Source organism: Anas platyrhynchos, chromosome 6 (genome assembly GCF_047663525.1).
Source record: "Anas platyrhynchos isolate ZD024472 breed Pekin duck chromosome 6, IASCAAS_PekinDuck_T2T, whole genome shotgun sequence".
Classification (NCBI taxonomy): domain Eukaryota; kingdom Metazoa; phylum Chordata; class Aves; order Anseriformes; family Anatidae; genus Anas; species Anas platyrhynchos.
The window spans coordinates 14,714,321-14,736,132 of NC_092592.1; the positions used below are offsets into that span (position 1 = coordinate 14,714,321).

General features: G+C 37.3%; 2 protein-coding genes across 2 annotated transcripts in view; one reads left to right on the forward strand and one right to left on the reverse strand.

The window, feature by feature from the left end:
• The window catches only part of SH2D4B (SH2 domain containing 4B), a 98,739-nt gene extending 94,518 nt beyond the window's left edge, over positions 1-4,221 (reverse strand). Inside the window, exon 1 of the mRNA XM_021269759.4 lies at positions 4,093-4,221. The gene's annotated coding sequence lies outside the window, so the exon portion shown is untranslated. The remainder of the gene's footprint in view (positions 1-4,092) is intronic.
• LOC101803556 (rap1 GTPase-GDP dissociation stimulator 1) overlaps positions 1-21,812 on the forward strand; it is a 36,465-nt gene that overhangs the window by 4,132 nt on the left and 10,521 nt on the right. The window contains exons 2-7 of the mRNA XM_013096044.5: positions 10,272-10,382; positions 13,356-13,478; positions 13,651-13,776; positions 15,746-15,874; positions 17,072-17,197; positions 17,794-17,937. Of these exons, the coding sequence (XP_012951498.5) occupies positions 10,272-10,382; positions 13,356-13,478; positions 13,651-13,776; positions 15,746-15,874; positions 17,072-17,197; positions 17,794-17,937 (759 nt within the window). The remainder of the gene's footprint in view (positions 1-10,271; positions 10,383-13,355; positions 13,479-13,650; positions 13,777-15,745; positions 15,875-17,071; positions 17,198-17,793; positions 17,938-21,812) is intronic.

Sequence of the window (21,812 nt, forward strand, 5' to 3'; positions counted from 1 at the left end):
TCTTCACATCCCTATTAAGTGGTCTAGTGGGGTCAAGTTCACATGTCAGGATCAGCACTGTAATATTGAGTACTGCAAAAGCTTCAGACAACGCCCACAGAAAAAAAAAAAAATGCCAGAATTTACACAAGTTCCCACTACAGTAGCTTTATTCAGAAGACCTCTGAGTAATAAGAATATGTAGTAACTGCACTGTAGACTCTGTGGAACCCTTAAGTTACTCAACAGTGCAGAGACAAATCCTTCCTCTCTCAGTGGGATTTTCGAGGTCTTGTGTGGAGGCATACAGATAATTATCAAGGACAAGACAGGTGCAGATGGAGGATGAAGTGCAGACAAAAGCTCTGTCCTTGTGAACCACAGAAATACACTTCATTTGCTGTTATACCAGAGCAGACGAGAAATGTCATTTCAAGTCTGACAATCTTTGTACTATAGCCTCCTAAATCCATGTGGTACAATGAACTTACATAGCATGTGTCACACGCAACTGGAAATCTAAAATGTTCAGGCCTGAGAGTTTCCTTGCACAGATAATAATCATGAATTAAACTCTAGAAGTTCAGGAGTTTTCATGTGATCTGAGGGACCTTTTTGTGCTGTGCCTGTTTAGGTGGAGTCCAGGCACAGAAGCCCAATACTTGTATTTGGTTTGTTCCTCAGCACCCGTCCAGGTAGTTGCTCAGCAGGCTACTCACTTCCTGACTGGGCCTCCCAGTGCTTCCACTACCATCCATTTTCTAGACTCTACAGGGCCATCTTTTCTTCACTGCTGCAACAGGTTCTCGCTTAAACTGCACATCAACATGCTCCAGCAACACCCATATGCCAACCAAAACTTCTACAGCCAAGCAGGTAGCTTTCAGATCTGTCCCTGTGGACAACTGGATTGCATGCATTGCCATGCCAGGGAAGAAACTCCTCTGCTTCTGTGGAGAGAAGGCAGGCAGCAGGCCAGGGATGGCATAACTTCCAAGCCTCCTGGCCCACTGTTCTGCAGTCTACCTCCAACACTTGCCTGCATCTTTTCTTACAACATAGCAGGGTCTAACAATACCAACTATTGTCACTGTTGTGCTACTATGGTCTCAAACATACATCTACGTTCCCAACACACTGCTTAGCAGGGATAGTCGTGGACTGGTCTGATGCTTTGACATCAGTGCAAAGGCTACTTTATTCACAGCCATTCTTTTACTTGACTCAAGGAAAAAAAAAAAAAAAAAAAACTTGTAGGAGTTGTCAGCCAAAGGAAATTAGTGTTTTCTCTGCTGTGGAGTCTAATTGGTTTTTCCTCTACTGACAGCTCTTCAAGCTAAATTTAGGGAGCCAGGGAAATTAGACTGAATGTTATTTGGCTGACACTAAAGCCCACTTCCCACACACATATAATGACCAAAGGAAAGGGCTCCTTTAATTCACTTTGTGCTGCAAGATTACAGATGTGAGCAAACAGCAAGTCCATGATGTAAAAGATAACCTACTTAAGATGTATAGTAGCTGTGTGACCAACAGTAGCTTTAGAGATCAACATTGCTCATAACAAATAAAGAGAACTAAGTCTCGGTGCACTAGCAAGACAGAGCTGAAATTGCATTAATTTCCATAAATGAAATCAATCAATTTACACTCTGCTGTCACAATTTGTCCTATTACTTATCTGCTCACATTGTTTTACAGTCAGCATGTAGCTTTGCCAGCTCTGACAACTCACCCCATGTTTGACAAATGTGTTGAAATCAACGCCTCCTAGAAGTGAGCATCTAAGGAAAAAGCTGTACTTTGATTTAAACCAGCAAGCTTCTTGACCTCGTTTACAAAGAAAAATCTGAGGATGCGACCCAAACACAAACTGTTGTTCGTGCAGAAAGCAAATTTTTAGGTACATTGCTCACTATTTTTGAGCATAGCACATTTGCTGCTATTCCTGCAAGTCTGACTAGTAAACGTGCATGCTAGCATTCCCATACCTACCTTGCATAAGGAATTAGGGTATCTGGGAGCTCAGACTCAGCATTAGCCTATAAAGCTAGCATGACAAACAGACCTATTCCATAAGCACTGTGTCACAGTTAAATTATCAGGAATATAAACAAACAAACAAACAAAAAAGTCCATACTTGTACACAAATTTAAAACAACATTTTGATTCAACATTCTAAGTGAATGTTATTCCTATTCTACAGTCCTCAAAACAGGAATAAGTTTAGCAGAAGACAACTAAGCAGCTTTTCATACTATAGGTCATCTCTTCAGCACATATGTTCTCCCTGACTGCACTTGTCTGGCTTTCTTCCGACTTACCTCACTGATCTGTTTCAGGTTATCCTAGGATAAACATATTCTTCCTCTTATCCATTTTCAGGCAGGATTCTCCAGCCATTCATAATGAAGACTCCACAGGGCACAGCATCAGCCATAGACCATTAGGGTCTGCTTTCAACCCCTCGTCTCCCTTGTACCAGCACTCCCCATCCTTCCTGCATTCCCTCCTTGGTGGAATTCAACTATCTCAAAACTTTATTTTTTTTTATTTTTAAAAATAAGGGTTGGATTTCTTCCTGTTAATCTCCATTTCACAATCAATCATCATTTTTCTCACCTATAATATATCAAATTTGTGTTACCATACACTTACAGCTTTGTACTTCAGTAATTGTGTTGTGAAATTCTATACTTCAACCATGTAATTCCCAACCAAATCATACAACATTCCTTCGTCTCCTTTAACTGTTGACATTTTCAAATTCTTCACTCATTTATGTTTTACTCAAGTTAAAAGCTATGTTCAGGTTCTCCATTTAAGTGATAATGATGAATACAGTCCATTAAAGTCCGTTCCCACACCAACACACTCTTTTTAAATCTCTCAGACACATAATGAAGTTATCTTTCACCACTCTGAGCAGTCAGGTTGTTAGTAACACTTGAGCTCAGAAGAGAAGTGCTCTGTCCACCCATCTGTTCTCCAATATCTGCTCTGAATATGCCTGGACACAAGCCTGACACCAAAGACCAAAGGAGAACTAAGCTTTCTGGACAGACTGCAGGCCAAACAGCAGATGAACAATAGGAAGCCCCACAGAAATAAATGCTGAACTGTGGTAATCAACAGCTGAGAGACTGAAGAATAGCCCAAGGCCAGCTGATGCACATATTGTAGACATACCAACACTATAGTAAACTCCTCCAATACTTTCTGCTATCATCCTCTTGCAATGCTCTTCTGCTAAGGGATTGGTGTTTAAGCATTAAAAACCCAACACTCAGTACCCAGCTATGGCCACAAGATGCTGACCTATTTGTGTTTGTTATTGCTTTTTCCACTTTACTGCTAGGTATTCCTATTATTTTTCAACTCATTTTTTGACCACAGTACTTAAAAATAAATAAAAATAAAAATGAAAAAAACACAGATACAACACTGAGTCAAAGAAGGTATTTGTAGCTGTCCTGGCTAATCAATGACAATTAAAGGATTTCTAGACATGGATTAGAGAAAATTTTTTTAGATCCTTTGCAATTGATAGAGCACCTCAAGCTAAACAGTAAAAACCTCCTTAAATACCTGCTGCACTCTCATTCTTCTGAACAGTAAAATGTTCAGAGTTGCATCCCACATGATCATAGACAATGAACTCTGTGATCCCACATGATCATAGACAAAGTGCTCTAAAGAGTTCAGGGTTGGTAAATGCAAAACACAAAGGCTGCAAAAGCAATGGGCAAAGGCAAGTTCTTGTGGACAATATGAATAGTAGGTTTTCCTTTGTTTTCCATTTCTTGATAATAGGTATTTTTAAAATCATTCTTAGAAACTGTAGGTATTTGGTCATTAACATTGAGTATATACATCAATAGTCCAGACCAGGTAAAAAGAATATCAGGCAAAATAAGGAAAAATAATAATAATGGGGAGAACATGACCCTTTTTAGATTGAAATCAAAAGGAAACCTTGACTTCTTTCAGACGTTCACATGCCTAACTCAAATACTTGCATTTAATAAAACTAATCTGTATCTTCAGAGATTTCAGTCAAGGCTTGTCAAGTTTACAAATAAAACTGGTTGGAAAAGACCAGGATTTCTTACTGTTAGGGGTGGTCAGAATGATGTATTTCACTTTCCAGTTAATGACAGGGCTCCAGCCTTCTAGAATAACTTATACTAGTCATTCATTCCCACCCCTTTCCTTCTTGCAGAGGATTGCTAAGGGATGCAGGGGCAAGATGTGAAGGCTATCTATGCCTGCGTGACCATCAATTATAGGACCACCCTGGCTCAATTAACTTAGAGCAGTCTCAGGTGTCATTCCAAATGACACTTAGCTTTCAACCCCATGCTACTGACAAAAACAGGATCATGCCTTAAACTCAATTCAGCTTAAATAAACCAAGGGCATTCCATCAAGAGACTGCAATATAAAATGCTGTCTCAAACTCAAAAATAATTCAAAATACTTCCTCCCCCTTTTCTTCAATCTATGTTAATTTTACTACAGCAATTGTGTCTACAAAGAAGAAGTCATTTTCTATCCACAGACATTTTCTTTCAAGTAACTTCCATTCAGAAACTTTAAATAAATAAATAAGACACCACCACCACACAAAAACCTACCTCAAAAGAATCCTTAAGATTTACTTCTATTGCAAATTCTTTATGGCTACAGACTTGAGTAATCTAAAATACTTTATGCAGAAAAACAAGAGTAAAAAAAAAAAAAAAAAAACAAAAAAACAAGTGAGGAGATGTTCATAATTATGTTATATCTATGATATTAGTTTTAAATTCTCTCCCAAGCTCCTTTTTAATCTAATGATTTTTCCCCTACATCTCATCACCCTTTAGTGCAGTGACAGAGACAAAACATATCTTCCAACATGGCTGCATCTTTTCATACAGAGATGGATAAAAATGTGGCTTATGAGACAATCTTCTTGCCGTGGATTTAAAAGTCTAAAGAGATGGAAGATCTGTTCTTACTGTACTTTACTTTTTCCCGTTGGAGAAATTAAATAAATAAATAAATAAATAAATAAATTGCATCTTTCTTCTCCTTGACCCTCCTTTCCTTGCTAGGCACACTGGAGTCAGAAGCAGCAGGTTTTGCTTCCTTCAGTTACAACAAAACTGTTATAATGATAGTGCTGCTTTCCTTTCTTTGGGCACAAGCGTGAATATTTGAGCATATAAATATATGCTTTATTTGCTGTTAAACACACTTACCAGCCCTTCCATATTACTTCATCTCCAATTTATCAAGTAAATATAATACAACATAGCTAGAGAAAGAGAGCTGAAGTCCTACTTCCAATGCTACTAATTCTTCTAACTTGGTATGCAGACACATTTTTTATTTTAGGGTTACATGGGAGATTTTGCATCTCCCATGGACCAGACGTTAATTTAATTGTTTCAGGAAAGAACATCAAAAAATACTGTGAGAAAACTGAGGTTTATAGCTACATGATTTTGCAGGTAGCCATATTAAAAAAAAAAAAAAAAAAAAAAAAAAAAAAAAAAAAACCACTATGAATACAGTGAATTTTTCATTTTTCATTTTCTTATTGAATTGCTAGATTTAACACATATTTACTAGCATTATAACTTGAAATTTTAGTTTTCTTCAGGACTCCTCTTGTGCCTTCTGGCTGCTCTTAACCTGCAGAACTCTAGCAGTTTATCAATATGGACTCTTATCCCTTAGCTGTTACATAGGATGTGATTTTAATTAACCATAAAGACTTGTGCTTCCCGCCAGAGCAATACAGTGTGTTTTCAGAAAACCAGAATGATGAGAAGGCCAAATAACCACTTCAAGGTTGTTTTTTTCTCCTCTCTCAACCCAAAGTTACTTCACAAAACTCATCACCAGTCTATATTCTGGAAGCTAAAGTATAAGCAAATTTAAAATAAATATGTTCATGAATTTAAGTGTAAATTAAACTGGCTGAAAGCTCAAACTAAAAAAATCCCTGAAGAGCTGACTGCTTATAGTCAAGGATATACCAGGGAAAGGATATGTACAATCATCCTTTACTTTTCTTTAATCATCTATTACCAGAGATTACACAGAGATAAATGGACTTCTGCTGTAATAATCCCTATGTCTTTATGTTACAGGAAAAAAAAGAAAAAAAAACTTATTTATAGCTTTGAATAATAATCAAAGTGTGTGGAAGAATCTTCTAAAATATTATGAGGATAAGCAACAGAAGAACAAGTTTAGCTTGTGAAATTACTAAAGTTGTAAAGGAGACATGCAAGGCAAGGCATTCAAGGGGAGTAAATTGTTTCAAGTCCTCTGAAACAAATTGGTACACACTGACTTTACACTGCTTGTGACCAAACAGTGATAAATATCGGTAACAATTGCAGGACAGGGTCTATGTTTCCTATAGGAAAAAAAAAAAAAAAAAAAAAAAAAAAAAAACTAGAAAATAGCTCATACACACATGAAAGTTTATAAAATGAGAAAAATAAATAGGTAAGGCATTATCTTTTTAGGGGATAGTTATCAATGAAAAGTATACAAAGATGTGTGGGATTCCTCACTTCTTGAGGACTTTATTAGTCAAAAATTGTGTTGTTGTGTTGGGAATTGACTCAGCAGCGTTTCAGCGGATCTAAAGAGCCCACATTTCATGGCTCCTTCCCTATGGCAGAGGCCAGATAAAGTCAGCAGGACACAGCATGTTTCCTGCATTATTGTTTCTGCTCTCGGTGATCAAAAAGCCAACTCCCACTGAAAAAGTGTGGTTCCTACACCTCTACTCAGTAGTTTATGCTCAGATTTGTGTGTGAATTAATCTAGCCCTTCAGCTCACTGGAGGGAAAAAAGGGGGGGCTTTTGTACTTGAGTCTCAAGAAGTTCTGGCCCCGCAGGTAATCAGTGAGATCAGAAGATTAGAGCTTTCCAGAGCAGAGCTCGACTGCATTTCATTCATACAGCCAACTCCTAAAGCTGATCAACAATATTCTGAAGAAAACAGCTGATTCAAGAGAACGAAGAGATTCCTCGAGACACATTCATTCTGCTGAAGGCCTCCTCAGCACGCAGGCGGCAAGCGCTCCCGGGGCCTACCAGCTGGCCAGCTCGCCTGGCTTCCACCCAGCTCGCTACCAGCCGGCCGGGCTGCTGGCCAGCCCCGGCTGCCAGCTGGGGAAGGAGCAGATTTGCAAAAACTGAAACAAATTGTTCTCTTTCGCCTCAAGTTCTGCAGTGTCGACATTCTGTTCCAGCACGGGATGAAACGAAATGTCAACAGCCCAGAATTTTCCACAAAACAGAAATGCCGTTTTCTGGCCAACTTTCATCACGAGCTTTGTGCACGCTACTGTTGTTGCCTCTCCACAGTACGGCATCTGCCTCCTAACTCCACTTTCATAAGCATTGACTTAAAGGCAATGAGTATCAAGGAATCTGTCCCACGCTGATTAAATAACATGAGTTTTGAGAAATAACATACAACATGAGAAAATTCCGAGTGTCTGAGGGCTTATTATTTTAAGACTGTTGCAGTTAAATACTGCCTTCTGCAAGACACACAAAAATAGCTCTTTAGTCAGCTGGGTGATTCTGCTGCTTATGGTACTGTTTTCACAACACAATAGACAAACCAGATGGGTTATTTTTCAAGGACTTTGTCCATCATCATGCATATGGTGTTTCTCTGCTAATCTGTTCCCTGGAGAAATAACAAAGCACCTGGATTTCTAACCACCACTATCCCATCCTAATGGGTGACCAGTAATATATACTGCTCACTGCTATTTGTAAAACAACCTCCTCCAATTTAAGACATTCAGATGCCTTTTCATTTTTCTAAACATCTTAACTCTATTCGAAATGTAGTTGCAAATATAACTATTGCTCTAATTAGACAAGTACGAGAATGTGAATGCATTCTCTCATGCTAATGTGTTCTGGGTCTTGGTAAGGATGAAACCATACAGTTCAGAAGATAATTCTCACGGGCTCCTAATTTATTAAAAATTGCACTATCAGCAGTTGTAGCTCTCTACCCACTCCCACTAGATCTAGTTTAAGATGAAAGCTGATTCAACTGTCAGGTTACTCAGGTGATTTTTTTTGGGGGGGTGGAGAGAAGGAAGAAAATTTCTACCTACATGTACCTTCATTCAGAAAACTGTAGCAGCAGAACCTTACAGAAATGGAAATCAATGTTTAACACCCATTTTTTAATAAGGTAATATGCAATCAGCCTTGTAAATCTATTCTAGGAGTTTTCAAAAGGCAACAAATTTAAAGTCACCTACTTTTTAAAAAACAAAACAAGGAACACTGATCTATCAATTTTATGCCTCTGTTGCCCTTAGCACACAACTTTGAAAAGGCCATAAAAAGACAAAAAAAGAAAATAGTTACATTCAATTACAATAACTTTCCAAGAGACATCAGATACCTACAGCCTCAGTTTCTTACTCAGAATAACAACTATGGAACTACTTCCTCATGTTTCTTCTCCATATGGATTTTTAACCTGATGAATGCAGGTTAAAAATTTTTCTGAAGGTGGCATCTTTAAAGCACAAAAATCTAAAATTGTGACTCTTCATAAATAACTGCTTTTAATTAAGCCAAAAGACTTTTTTTTTTTTTCTTCTCAAGGACAATAACATTTAATTAATCTTCTAGTTCCCCTCTCTTTAATTCCTCCTTTCTTCCAAACAACTCAAGGCACTTCTGGTTCCTCTGTAGAAGTCAGTTCCTGTAGGTACTAAATTTACACATTCTAACTTAAAATATATATGTATATATCTTACATTAATAGGCATGTTAGGGAGAGAGAAAAAAGTGAACCTATTAAACAAGAAAAAAATATGAATTATTAATCCTACGCAACTACTGAAGGATTTCTAAGCCAAGACTCATGAATCATCTTTTTCAGTGAAACAGTTTGTGAAGTAGAAATGCTATTTTACTGCAATTTTGATAACATTTTACATTATATTCTACTATAAATTAACTCCTTCAGCCATTAGTTTTCCAGCATAATTTCTTACATTCATTTCAACCACTTTAAGTCCTTTTTGTTTCCAGGAAGTAGTTGGAGAAATCTTCAGACTGAAAGGGCAGAAGATTGATTTAGAGCTAATCAATAAAACAAATGGTAACAAATTGTCAGGTCTGGATGTTATTCCCCAGAGTGTATAAGAGAATAAAAAATGAATAATCAAATCATTAACTGTGATGTGTAGAATGCCCTTTAAATCAACTGCAGAATTAATAGTTTGGAAAGCAGCAAGTGTGGCAAACACAGTTACACAATGTAGGAAATTAAAGTACAGAAGTCTGATCTCTGCACAGGTAAATTGTGGGATTGCAGTAGAGCACATATTTGTGTAGTAATTTTAATAAAATGGGAGAGATTCTATATGACAGTTGCTCAATCTCTCTCTAAACATTTTTAAGGATCTGGCAAGAAGGTGAATAAAGAAGATGCTGTTAACCATGCCTTTTGATTTCTACAAACCTTTCAATAAAGTTATCATTGAAGCTATCTTTGGATGTGAGAGAAGGTTATCTGGTGAAGTCTGAAGGGCAGAATAAAGACTGCTTTCATAATAGAAAGCCACAGTTATTAGAGGTTACCTTTTCTGGAACCTGTGTCTTTCAATATATTCATAAGCAATCTGGAAATAGCTGAACAGCAAAATACTTACAGAGTGTTTAGAGACTCAATTAAAAGCAACAGAAAACAAAAATCTTCAAATTCATGGAAGAAAAGGCCATAAAAATATATTAAATGCACTGATATAAATAGTAGATTTGTTTTTAAAGCCCAAGGCTGCCAGTAACAAATGGACAAGTACGTTACTTTATCTGAAGTTACTGCATTCTTTTAATGCCTGCTACTGCCCACTATCATCAGTGAGTAGACATACAGCTAGTTGAACTGCAAGTGCTATTATTTTTATAAAAAGATACTTTGAAATGACAGATTTGACTTCATTTCTCTATTTCTCTCCTCCCCCCCTCGAACTCTACCACAGTTACTATACATTAATTTATTTTTCCAGACAGAATTTCTCTCTGCTGTTTATGCCTGCACAAGAGCTATGTGTTGTATGAGAAGTAGACCAAAGTTTTGCCGCATGCTTTTGGGTGAAATGAGTTACTTAATGAGCACATTTAGACCTGAATAATTCAGAAGATGAGCTTATAGTTAGCTGAAGTCACTGAAAAGAAAAAAAAAAAAAGTATTTTTTTATACTGGCTCAACAGTTTTCCATCCCTTTCTGTTTAGAAACCCTGAGTCAGCACCTGGAGTACCTGGGGCTCTGTGGAGATGACACGGAAGCTGAAGACCAGATACTTGAAAGTCTAAATGGGATTCTCGTGGCTCTTACTGAAGATAGCTAAGTATCACTCTTGATCGCTTTTTAACTGTTTACACAATGTAAAGTATGGAATGGAAGTATTCACTAGAGCTTTTCATCTATTGTGATAACCTGTATTAGAAGAGGCTGCTGCTGATGCTATAGATCTCCCCCAACCTGTTTCATGATTTTCCTTTCTTTCTGCCTACTCTCAAACCTACCTGTGACCAAATAAAGTTACTGACCCCTAAAACACCTCAAGCTACAAAGAAATTCCAAATTTAATGTTCTACTTATTACAAACTCCTACGATTAAAAATGGAGTGACCCTATCAGAACATAGGTAAAAACTGATTACTGTGAAACACTTAGCTCAGATATAGGTAGAGACCACATTAACCTCCAGAACTCATTTCAAGGATTAATTAGCAATTAAGGTAAATTTGTAAGAAATAGATCTGGAAGAAAAATATCTCTAAATCACTCTAATCACTCAAATTACTAATCTCAATGGTACAACAGGCATCTTAAACTAGAAAATCCATTATTTGTGTCATATAAAAAGCTGTAATGGGCTTAAAATGCAGTGAATTTGTTACTGAACATATTTAAGTTTATAGCTAGTTATTCTACAATACAGCACAGTAATCATTATGTAGATGACCAAAAATGACTTCTGGAAGTAATTTTCATAAGAATAAGCACAAAGACTAAAGTTCCTGAAATGTTATCTGAAATACTGATGAATTTTTCAAATACCACTTCGAATAATCCAATAAATTAGAGCAAAAAATAAGTTCCTAGGTATTTACAGACTTTATTCTATTTGACCATCCCATTAATAACACCAGTCTCATCTCAACAACTGTTTATACTTTTCTTACCTTATCATGTTTTCCAGTCCAACGCATCACCACCTCTCTACTAGTGCTGTTCCGCAGGGCTGTACAAACAGATATTGCCAACCTATTCTGCCCAAAAGCCCTTTCAATTTCTCACAGACATCTTATTTGCAGAGGCAAACTAAGTATCTGAGGGGACAGAAATCATGCCTGTCAAGAGCTGATTACTTGTTAATTGAGAACTGTTTATTCTTCACTGAGGGAGCTTGTTTTACTTGTGCGGTAGCTCTCCCTCCTTCAGTGGCTATAGTGATTTGACCGTACTGGTACAGCAGCGTGCTTCACACACAACATGTGAACAAACCCCTTTGAGCCCACAGAAAGTAAGAGTTACAAAAATCTGAAGAATAAGGCAAACATGGCTCTAACCCTTTAAGAGATTTCAGCTCACGAGATCTGATTTTTCACAGGCTTTCACGAAATGTCAGTCTTTCCTCATTAACCAGACTTCCTGATCTTCCTGAAGACCTCAGAGAGGTTTTCAGCAGTATCCAAGGACTGCTCTGTACTAGAGATCTAGAGCTCTAAACAAGCCATACACACTACTTGTTTGCAAATAGCTTTGCAAAAAGACCATACTTGTAGTTACGACAAATGCTTGCAATAGTATTCAGTGTATTTTTAATGCAGACAGACATCACTGCAGCCCCACTCAGTGTTCCAGGCCAGGAAGAGCACAGCATCCAGCTTCAGCAATCAAGTATGTTGGCAATGTTCTGAGGAAATCTGCCTATACCAAATGAGTCTTTTAGTACTAAATAAAGTAGAGAAGATACCATGCTATACATCTTGACAGTTACAGTTATGTCAGCTTTCACATACAAAGCCAGAACTCAATCTCCCTTCTGTAAATATTAGATTGAATTCTTATAAAGGCTTAGCTCTAAGAAAGCTTGTTATTAACCTTTTACCAAATTACTGTGGAATGATGCTGTAATGACATTTCCGCATTATAGAATTGGTTTATGTAACCACATAAGAAGAAATTGTGTATCTAGAAAACATATACTCAAGCACCCTTTACCTTTTAAACACAGAAAAATCAATAGGTGAATAGAAAATTCGATGGTCTCCAGGGGATAGCCAGACAAAAGCAAATTAATGGAATGATCTACATCTCAAAACTGCATCGGTGTGTCTGGGTTGCATAACACAGCCACATTGTATGGGTAGTAGTAGTCAAAGCAAAATAATGAGGTGTACAGAAATGGCTAGCACTGGAGTTCTATACAATGAATTACTGTTTATTGTAGGTTTTCTACTATAATACAACTTGGCCCATTTCTAAATAGAAGAATGTCACTTTGACCTGCTTTGAAAGAGAAGCAGGTTAGATGGGATCCTCTGGTTGATTATTCCCTTTGTTACCTACAGTATCAGAGATATTCTAATTCTTATACCAAGAAAGTCAATCAGTCATTTCATGACGATAAAACATGCAGCCTTACAGTAAATAGTCTCACACAGATACCGACAACAAGGAAACAGACTTTAAGTTTTATTTTAATTGTCTATGGTTTGAGCTAAGACATCCACCAGCCAGACAAGAATTTTAAAAGTAGTTCTTATTATCCTTACGAAAAAATCTTTCTCTAAGGTCTCTGCGCGTTCTCCTGAGATCACATATACCTGCATTTATTTGAATGTCCTGGCAGATGGTGACTTACTACTTTAAGGACAACTAGACGTGCTTTTAATGTAAAAAGTCTGAGAGAATGGACTGTTCCAATTGCTGGTCTAATAAAAGATATTGTGCCTACCTACAAAATTAATGGCTAGGCAATACATCAGGAATAGCATCTTAATCCACAATTTCCCATGCCTTACGCAAGTATCTTTTTATAGTCAGAGACGAAAATGTCTTCCTCTTTGCTTTGCCACCTGTGCTTCAATTCAGCATGAAGCAGAATAATCAGCTGGATAGACACTCGCTGCAATTTAAGCAGATGAGCATTCCCGTATATTTAGACTGAGACAGACTTAAGTACCCTGTTAAGGCAGCAACTTAGATCCCAAAGACAGCCACTCAAAAGTCTAGGAAACAAAGTACCATGTAAATAAACAGTTGCAAACCTACTGCAGGTGTTGTTAATATTCCTATCATTACAGAGCAGAGATCCTTCAGCCTACTCAGAGAGAGTGGGATCTTCCTAACTTTGGCAAAAATCCTGAAAGGCAATCCACGATGTGCAGTGAAAGCAGCCCAGGTGCTTTCAGAGATAGCCAAGAATGGTATGTTGCACTTTAGTATGTACAGCGGTACTACAAGGCATATTACAGCACCTTAGCTGTTTTTCCACTGCTTAATTTTGTTTCATGGCTACCAGTTATTGGTCTTGCAATTGCAATCATTTTATTTTAACATGACAAAAGACACAGCAGTCCCTCTCCTTTACCTTTTCAGATGAAATGAAGAAACCGTGTATTGAAGCAGATTTGGTTGTGACTTTGATACCTTTGCTGGAAAGCACAGACCAAGAAATGCTTCTTCATGCTGGGCGGGCTATTGGCCGTATCTGTTATGATAACCGTAAGTAACTACTTGAGAGAATTCAATTTTTTTCTAGTTGCAAGACTATTTTAGAAGGCATTATTATGAATTATAAGCTATGTTTTATTCCATGAGACCTGAGCACACTATGCACTTCAAGCTCCTGTTAGTCATACAGTATACACAGCTCACAGATTCCAGTCTGAACTCATCCCAAACACACCCTAAACTGAGTTTCCCCCTATATTTTTGACTTCAAGGTGATATATCTTTCTCAGACCAGAGGCTGAATACTTCCGCTCTTCAACTAAAGAGTAGCAAAGCTTCATATATACCTTAACAGCTTAGCAGAACTACCTTGGGGCCAAATCCCAACACTTCTCCCAAGTGTTTATAAAGCAACAGGTTGTTTTTTTTTTTCAAGTGTGTCAGGAAAAAAACATTAAAAAAATACTGAGACATTATCTAGTTCTTTATTAAAGACCATTCTTTGCATATAGAAGATCTCTGTGCTCCAAAGATTTCCATAAAGCCAGTATACCAGCTTGCATGCTGGTCTCAAAAATTAAGCCCGTTTCACTTAATTGACTCAACAGATTATTATTATTTTTTAATCCTCACTTCCCAGACTGACCAAAGTATTTATGGCATCCTGGAGTTAATATGGAGCTTTTCACGCAGTGTCTGCTATCAATATCCCTCAACATTCTCTTATTTTTCTAGTGTGGACCCATGTAGATTTGTCTGGAGAACCATGGGTTTGCCTCCTTGCATTGTTGCTATGAAATCCAAGCATGATAGGCAAAAAATCTGTATCTGGTATAGATTCTACTACCTCCCTGCAAATTAGATCACAGATTCCCTGATTGAATTACAATTACATATCCTACAATAGCACCCAGATGCTTTTCCTGGTAATTGTCATACATGCTGCCACCTGAGTTGCAGTCTAGCTCTCAGCAAGACACTTACAAAAGCACTGTCATTGTAATGGTAAGCAACCACCACTGACCAACTTTGTATCTCAGTTTTTGGCGTTCTCAAAATTATTGTAGAAATTAAGCCTTCAGTCACTGCAAACCAAACTACAAAAAGAAGAAAGAAGTTATCCATTTTTTCAGTAATTCTACAGAGACAACTGTACTTCATATATTAGAACTATGAACAAATTCATTTCAACTTACCATACTTCACTGACTTCCCTTGAGCTACAGTGATTTATGCTTGTCTGATGACTTTGCTCAGCCTATAAAAATGCCAAAGGTACATTGAATTCAAGCACTCCAAGGCTCCCTACATTCAGAACAATTAAAAAAAAAAAAAAAGATACACTCGTAGATCAACTTTAAAGCCACCTCTCTTTCTCAGTAGTACCTTATAACAGCCTGGGTATTGTAAAGCATCTTTCACAAAGTTGTTTGTTTGTTTGTTTGTTTTTCTCCTCAAAAAATAATCATTACCAACATGCAAAGAACAGGTATGTGGACATATACTACACAGTTCAGAATACTGGTGATCCCCAAAAGCTGAGTCGTCACTAGATTGTGCCTTATCATAGGTTCGAGTCCCTTATATATCTCTGCCCTTTAGACAGAAAGAAGCCATGGGATAATACATGTCAGGTTCCTGCTCCCCAAGAGAAATAAGCCAATGTATATTTCTCACCCAATTTTCAGATAGTTATGAAGTGATGCAGTCCATCAGAATTTGCACTAGAAGGTGTGCTACTAGTCAAGATGCTCATTCAATTGCCCTGATCTATTTATTTTTCGCAGTGGCCTAATTACTCAGTTCAAACTAAGACCCGGAGGTCTAGCAGAGCTGTTCTGAACCTGTATTTTCCATGCACACACATTAGCCTGAACCCATGACATGAATGCTGTATGAAATGTAACAGTGTAAAAACGAACTAGATTCCCTTGCTGCAAAGAATCTTAGTTTGACCTTGTTTACTGATTTAATTGGCCCCTATTTAATCATCTTTAACTTCTGTGCATGCTATTACCAGGTGATCTTCAGGAAGAGCTGGTGAAGGTAGGTGTAATCTCATCACTAGTCCGAATATTGACTGATTATGCAGAGAGCGAACCACTTGTCCACGTTGACCTATTGGCCTTATGCAATCTTGCAGACCTTGGTAAGTAAATGCTTTTGTATCTTGCAGGTAAATGTCAACTTCACACTGTCATTGCCTTATCATTTACATGCAGAATGCCCACAGCTGTGGTAGGCTTTTTTATTTGTTTTGGTGGGTTTTGCTCGTTATTTCCCCTTACTGGTACATAACAAGAAACTGGCCACAGCACCCATGTTGGGAAAGTTACTATTCTGTCCTGGAGTATCAGCAATTATTATTTAATAATTATTAAAATAATTAAGTTTCAGCAGACTGTTTTTTGTTCTAGAAAAAAGGTATAAATGGCATAACTTCATCTACTGTAAACTGATATAGTTTCAACTAATTCAGATACAGTACATAAAAATACTGTTAAAAGTTCTATTTAATAATTATATTTATAAACCTTAATGAATCAGTTTCCATTTTCATTTACATAATTTTTAAGCAAAGGCATCTCCATCAATCTGAACTATAATTGTGGAATCTTACATAAGCCTTAAGTAGTGATGGAGGAATAAGACCAAACAAAAGAAGTTACCACGCTTTGTATACGGTCTGACTCTACGCTATAATTTAATTACCTCCTGTCTTTAGGGGAGAGGCAAGAAAAGGGGTATGTCACACTATCTTCTAGCCAGGCCTTCCATTTATAAATCTCTTACAATACTTAATACCATATTCTATTAAAATGTGTTCTATGTCTAAGAACAGTAAGCTTTAAAATATTTGATCTCTGTTATCATCATCTTGCAGATGGTTAGGATCCCAGTGAGATTAGAACTACCTAATCTAATCAAGGCAGAAAATATACTGCTACAGCAAACAGGCATGTGGCAGATGCCAATTTGATAAATGAAATAATCATACTGCAGATGGATTTATAAGAGTAATTTATAAGGAATTAAGCCAGGATTAATTTCACAGCTATTATAAAGTCATAGCTACAGGAATTAAACAAAAAAAAAAAAAAAAAAGCATTAAAACAATGAAAGTAGTAAAGATGGGGAGTAATAAAAGTGATGGAATAGAGTTTTGCTGTCTCAGTGCTGTTCAAAGGGATAAATAAATATAAAATATTTATATATGTATTTATAAATAAAACAGGAAAGGCTTTCAAAATCAAAGTAACATCTAGTCACTTCTGATTATAGGAAGATACGCTTTTAACATTTTATCAAATACAGAACCAAAATCCTGACTTTATCATATACGCAGATACAGCTAAGGAAGCTCTAAGCAAGACAAAGGTTGCTGAACAGCTGGTGAAACAATTGAGAAGAGCAGAGAACCATGAAAGGTTAGAAATCATCTTTGAGGTCCTACAAGCACTTGCAGAAAATGGTAAGGCTCCTTTTGGCTTGAGAGAAAGAGGGGAGAAAGGGATACTGGTGCTTAACTTAAGCTCTGGGTTCTGCATTTGCTGAGGGATCCTACTATTGGAAATTAGTCATCCCTTCAACGGAAATAAACCACAAGAACATGTGAAATCCCAGCCTGATTAAGGCTTGGAAGCTTAATAGGTGAGACAGCAAATCCAGGCAGGAGAGAATAGCTTTCCACTCTATTTTGGTAGAATATGACTTCGCAACAGAATACCAGAGTAAACAAAAGACTGAAGTCTTTTCTTTTTGTATTAAAAACTTGACAACCAAATACAGAAGGTATCTACTCTAAGCAGCAGTGTAACAAGCACTGACAAGAATCCATCTAGAATATCTAGATACCTGATGAAAACTCATAACTGGCTTTGCTCATCCTGCCTGTGGTTTCATTGTTGCACCAGGATGTCTGATAAACAAAGAAACAGAAAAAAAAAAAATAAAAAATAAAGACCACACCTGGAAAGAGACTGACCTAAATTCAAAGATTTAGCTTCCTAGCTTGAAACTTCTAATATGACCCAAGAAACTTCTAGTGTGCTTTTGTGTTCTTTACAGATGCTCTAAAAGTTCAGTTGGTGGAGGCAGGTGTGCAAGAGGTGCTGTCTGACATCCTGCTGAGGCTCCAGGGCAATTCACAAGCTGAAGATACATGCATCGTGAAGGCTGCATCAGATCTCATTGTCTCTCTGCTTCTTGGAGGTAAAATAAAATAATGGAATATTGACAGTCCAGATACATAAAGAAATGTCAGGAAGTCCACTTGGAAGAAGTGTTGTCATCATCTGCTCGGTTGCTTCCATTTGCTTAACAGGGACACATCTGCAACCTGTTTCATAACCCTTAAGGGAATTCTCAGACATTGTATTTTTTCAGTGTTTATAGGAGCTTGGTGCTCATGTTGCAATGCTTCTCTTCAAGCACCATGCATATGCTACCTCAAGCCATCTAATAACAATGTGAATGCTTCTGTGCAGAAAGCAAGTGCAGGTACAAGAACTTCGAGCCACTGTAGCTGTACCCATGGTTGTGTCAGACACACCCAGCTTCTAACACTTTACTTTCTAAGATGAGCCAAGAATCTGCTTTAAATTTAAAGCTAATCATCAGATTAAAATGTTCACATGGTGCTGTGCCACCTGTCTATCCTCATTCACTTCTCCAAGCCTACTTAAATACTTGAAGCATTTGGATTAACAAGTGAAATGTAAGAATTTCCTTGTAACGTAAATTGCGCATTTACGTAGAAGGAAGAACATCATCATTCCACGCTACACACATGGCTGATGTAGATTTTCCTCTCAGTCTTTAAGCTGATTTGAGCAACACTACAAAAAGGCTGAAGACACCTAATGCACCTAAGTTTAGGTGGCCCTGTTATATTGTATTTTGGACAACACAGATTAAAAAACAAACTTCAAGAACTGGACACTTACACTGTACCCCACCAACCAAATTCCAAAGTAATCATCAGTTTAAAGATTTTAAATTATTAACTACAGCAACAACCTTCAAGTCATTATTGATTCATATGTCCTCTCTGGTCCCCTAACAAAGACAAACAGAACAGTTCACTTTGGGGGTAACTATGAGCAGACACGAGATGTACATTTAACATTCTCTATTTATCATGCCTTAGATAAACCCATGAAGAATTTTTATGTATTTATTTTGCTAAGGGACATGGCATTATCTCCCAGAATGCTGTTAACTGCCTCGTATCCAAACATACGCAGCGACAGAGTCAGGAACACTGGCTTTTGCTAATTTTACAAAACTAACGGTAAGGTTGCTTTTTCTCTACCCATCAAAGCTAGAAAGCCACTGTTTGTGAGTGAAGAACAACACTGTTAGATTTTATTGCCTCATGCCTCTGAAACTATAACCTTGTTTTTCTGCAAACTAGAAACTTGCATACATTTAAGTAACAGAGACTAAGGATATTGAAATAATTTGAGGAACTTTAAGTCACTTTTGGGAAGTGGGGAGGGGATTACTCAGACATAGGGGAAAAAAAGGAATCTCAAGATAAGCCATTTTTATCTTTCACACTTTCCTATGATAGAGAGCAACGAGCCTTAATACTATGCAGAGAGAAACACAGAGAGACTCTTATAAAGAGACGCTTGGGAGACATGCTGTGCTGAATCGGTCAGCAGAAGAAACTCCGTTTTCTGTCCATTCCTTTCTCATTGACAGATGCTGTGATAGGTTCAAGCTTAATTAACAAAAAGGAGCTCTTTTTTTGAACAATTCCTAACTTTCTCCACTAACTTAATTATCAGTAAGGATTCCCTGAGATCTTTCTGAATAGTTAAGCAAGACAGCTCACTTCAGAAAAACGATGTGACAGTATCACTTGCATTTCTCCTCGCCTTCCCCCACATCCTTTCTAGCCTTCCTTTCTTCATTGTCTCTTACCTAGCTCTGAAGCAGCCTTTGTGCACGGCTGCCCACGAAGGCTACAGAAATGCCCTCCGTGCCTTTAGACTTGCTATCTCCGGCTTAGCCAGCTGAATGGCTTGCTTTGTCACTCCCTCTTCTCCCTCCATCTCCCCCACAACCCTATTAGATATTTCATGTGGAATAAATGAATAATCCTTTTCAGGCCCCAGTTTGTGCCTTTAATCTAAGAAAAGAAATCCTATGGAAATCTGATCTCAGCATCAAATGACTTCTGAGGCAGTGAAAAGATGACAGCTTTTGCAGCTATGAAAGTGTCTGTTCCTAGCAGAGTTTAACCATGAGCCATTAAATTCAAGGTTCTGCTGCCATCCAAGGCAAAAATCCATAGGAGAGAACCAATTTGGAGCTCTGTGACAATTGAAGCAAGGAAGCCAACTAATGGGTTCTGCCTATTTGCACTTTACAAGAGGGTAAAAAAAAATGTTCTGCCATTCTTTGGTGTGAAAGGTGGGGGAGGAGGGAAATTAAGTTCATTTCAGGTTAGTCTATATGAAGATCAAAGTATTTTGCCTGTAGAATTTTCTCAGGACAAAACAGTCTATTCTCAGACAATCATTCCTAAGAAAAGTTGCCTAGCCTTCTTTATATACTCTAACCTCCAAAGATAAGGACCAGGCAAAAGAACGTTTGAATAATCACAACCAAAAAGATCACCTTTAGAGAATGTAGACATAAAACACTTATCAAAAGATTCTTGCATGACTAAAATTTGAACTATTTCACAGAATGACAGTTTTCTCATGAAAATATCCCCTCATTCTATACACATTTGACTTTCTTATTTAACATATGCAGAAATACAGGGGGAAAAATATGCCACTAACTCAAATGCAACAGCAGTAAAAATGCTAAAAGAACTAGCTTGTTCAAAAGAGAACACAGAGGAGTTTTTACTACTTTGGGGCAGAAATAATATTCAAACAAGCACAGATGTTAAAACTACTACATATGGCCATTTAAGTGGTATATTAAAAAAAAAAAAAAAATCTTAGACATGCAGCTAGCACTATGAGGAACAAGCAAAGCTACTTCTGAACTGATTCTTGATTTGTACCAACCAAGACTGCATAGTTTCACAGGTAGCTCTTTACCCCAGGTGAAGATGCGGTCTTCCTGTATGGCATTCACAATTTTTGCCATTTTCTAACAAATAATATTCATATAGTAATAACACAGTAATAACAGAATGTTGACTGGTGTCAAGAAAATGCTTCTCTTGCGGTGTGATTAACTACACAAAATAATAAAATGCAGAAAAATATTTGCCAAATGTCATCCTCAAAACACTTCCTTCAAAAAGACGCAGAGGGTAACAGTTTTCGTCAGCTCTTCAGGGGAAGGCACCTTCTCATTTCCTATCAAGGAGAGCTAAGGAAGTTCTGATAACAAAAGTCCTCTCATCACTGCAGACTGAGTTCTCAAAAATAAAGGGAGACTATACAGACATACAGAAATGCACTTACAAAGAATTGTGGAGCACTTACTGTGCAAAATGGTGATTCTTTGGAAAGTATAAATCAGCTCTTTCACCAGCTTTGAATAGATAAGAACTCTCTAGGTCAATAGAGATTTTCCAAATTTCATGAGTGCAATGCAGACTTATTTCAGAAAGTGCGTTTCTCAGAACAGGTAAGAAAAATCTAATGATTGTACTGAATACAAGGAGTAATAGCAGTACAAAACTAGTAATCAGACTCACCATTGATAGCTAAGATATCTGGTCTTGCTATAGTCTCTTAAACCAGTAGAACAGCAAAATGGGGCATTAAAGCTATCCTGTGGAGAAATGGAAAATGCCACTAGTATTCCATCACATGTGTGTGTATAGTTATATATATATATATATATTTATATATAGTAGTGCATATATATATATATAGTGGAAAGTAAAGCAGTGGTGGAGGAAGAAACTGAATGGAGAAAATATTGATTTTAATTTGACAGTGACTGGCTCTAGCAAGAGTTTTCAAGCTAAGTCTTACTAGAGTGTGCATCTCACAATCAGTTCACAAGTAGCTGAAGCTCACTTCCAGCTCTAGAGAATTGAAGACTGTAAAAACAATGCAAAAATGCAAAAGCTACAGTCTCAATCTCATCAAAACACTGAGACA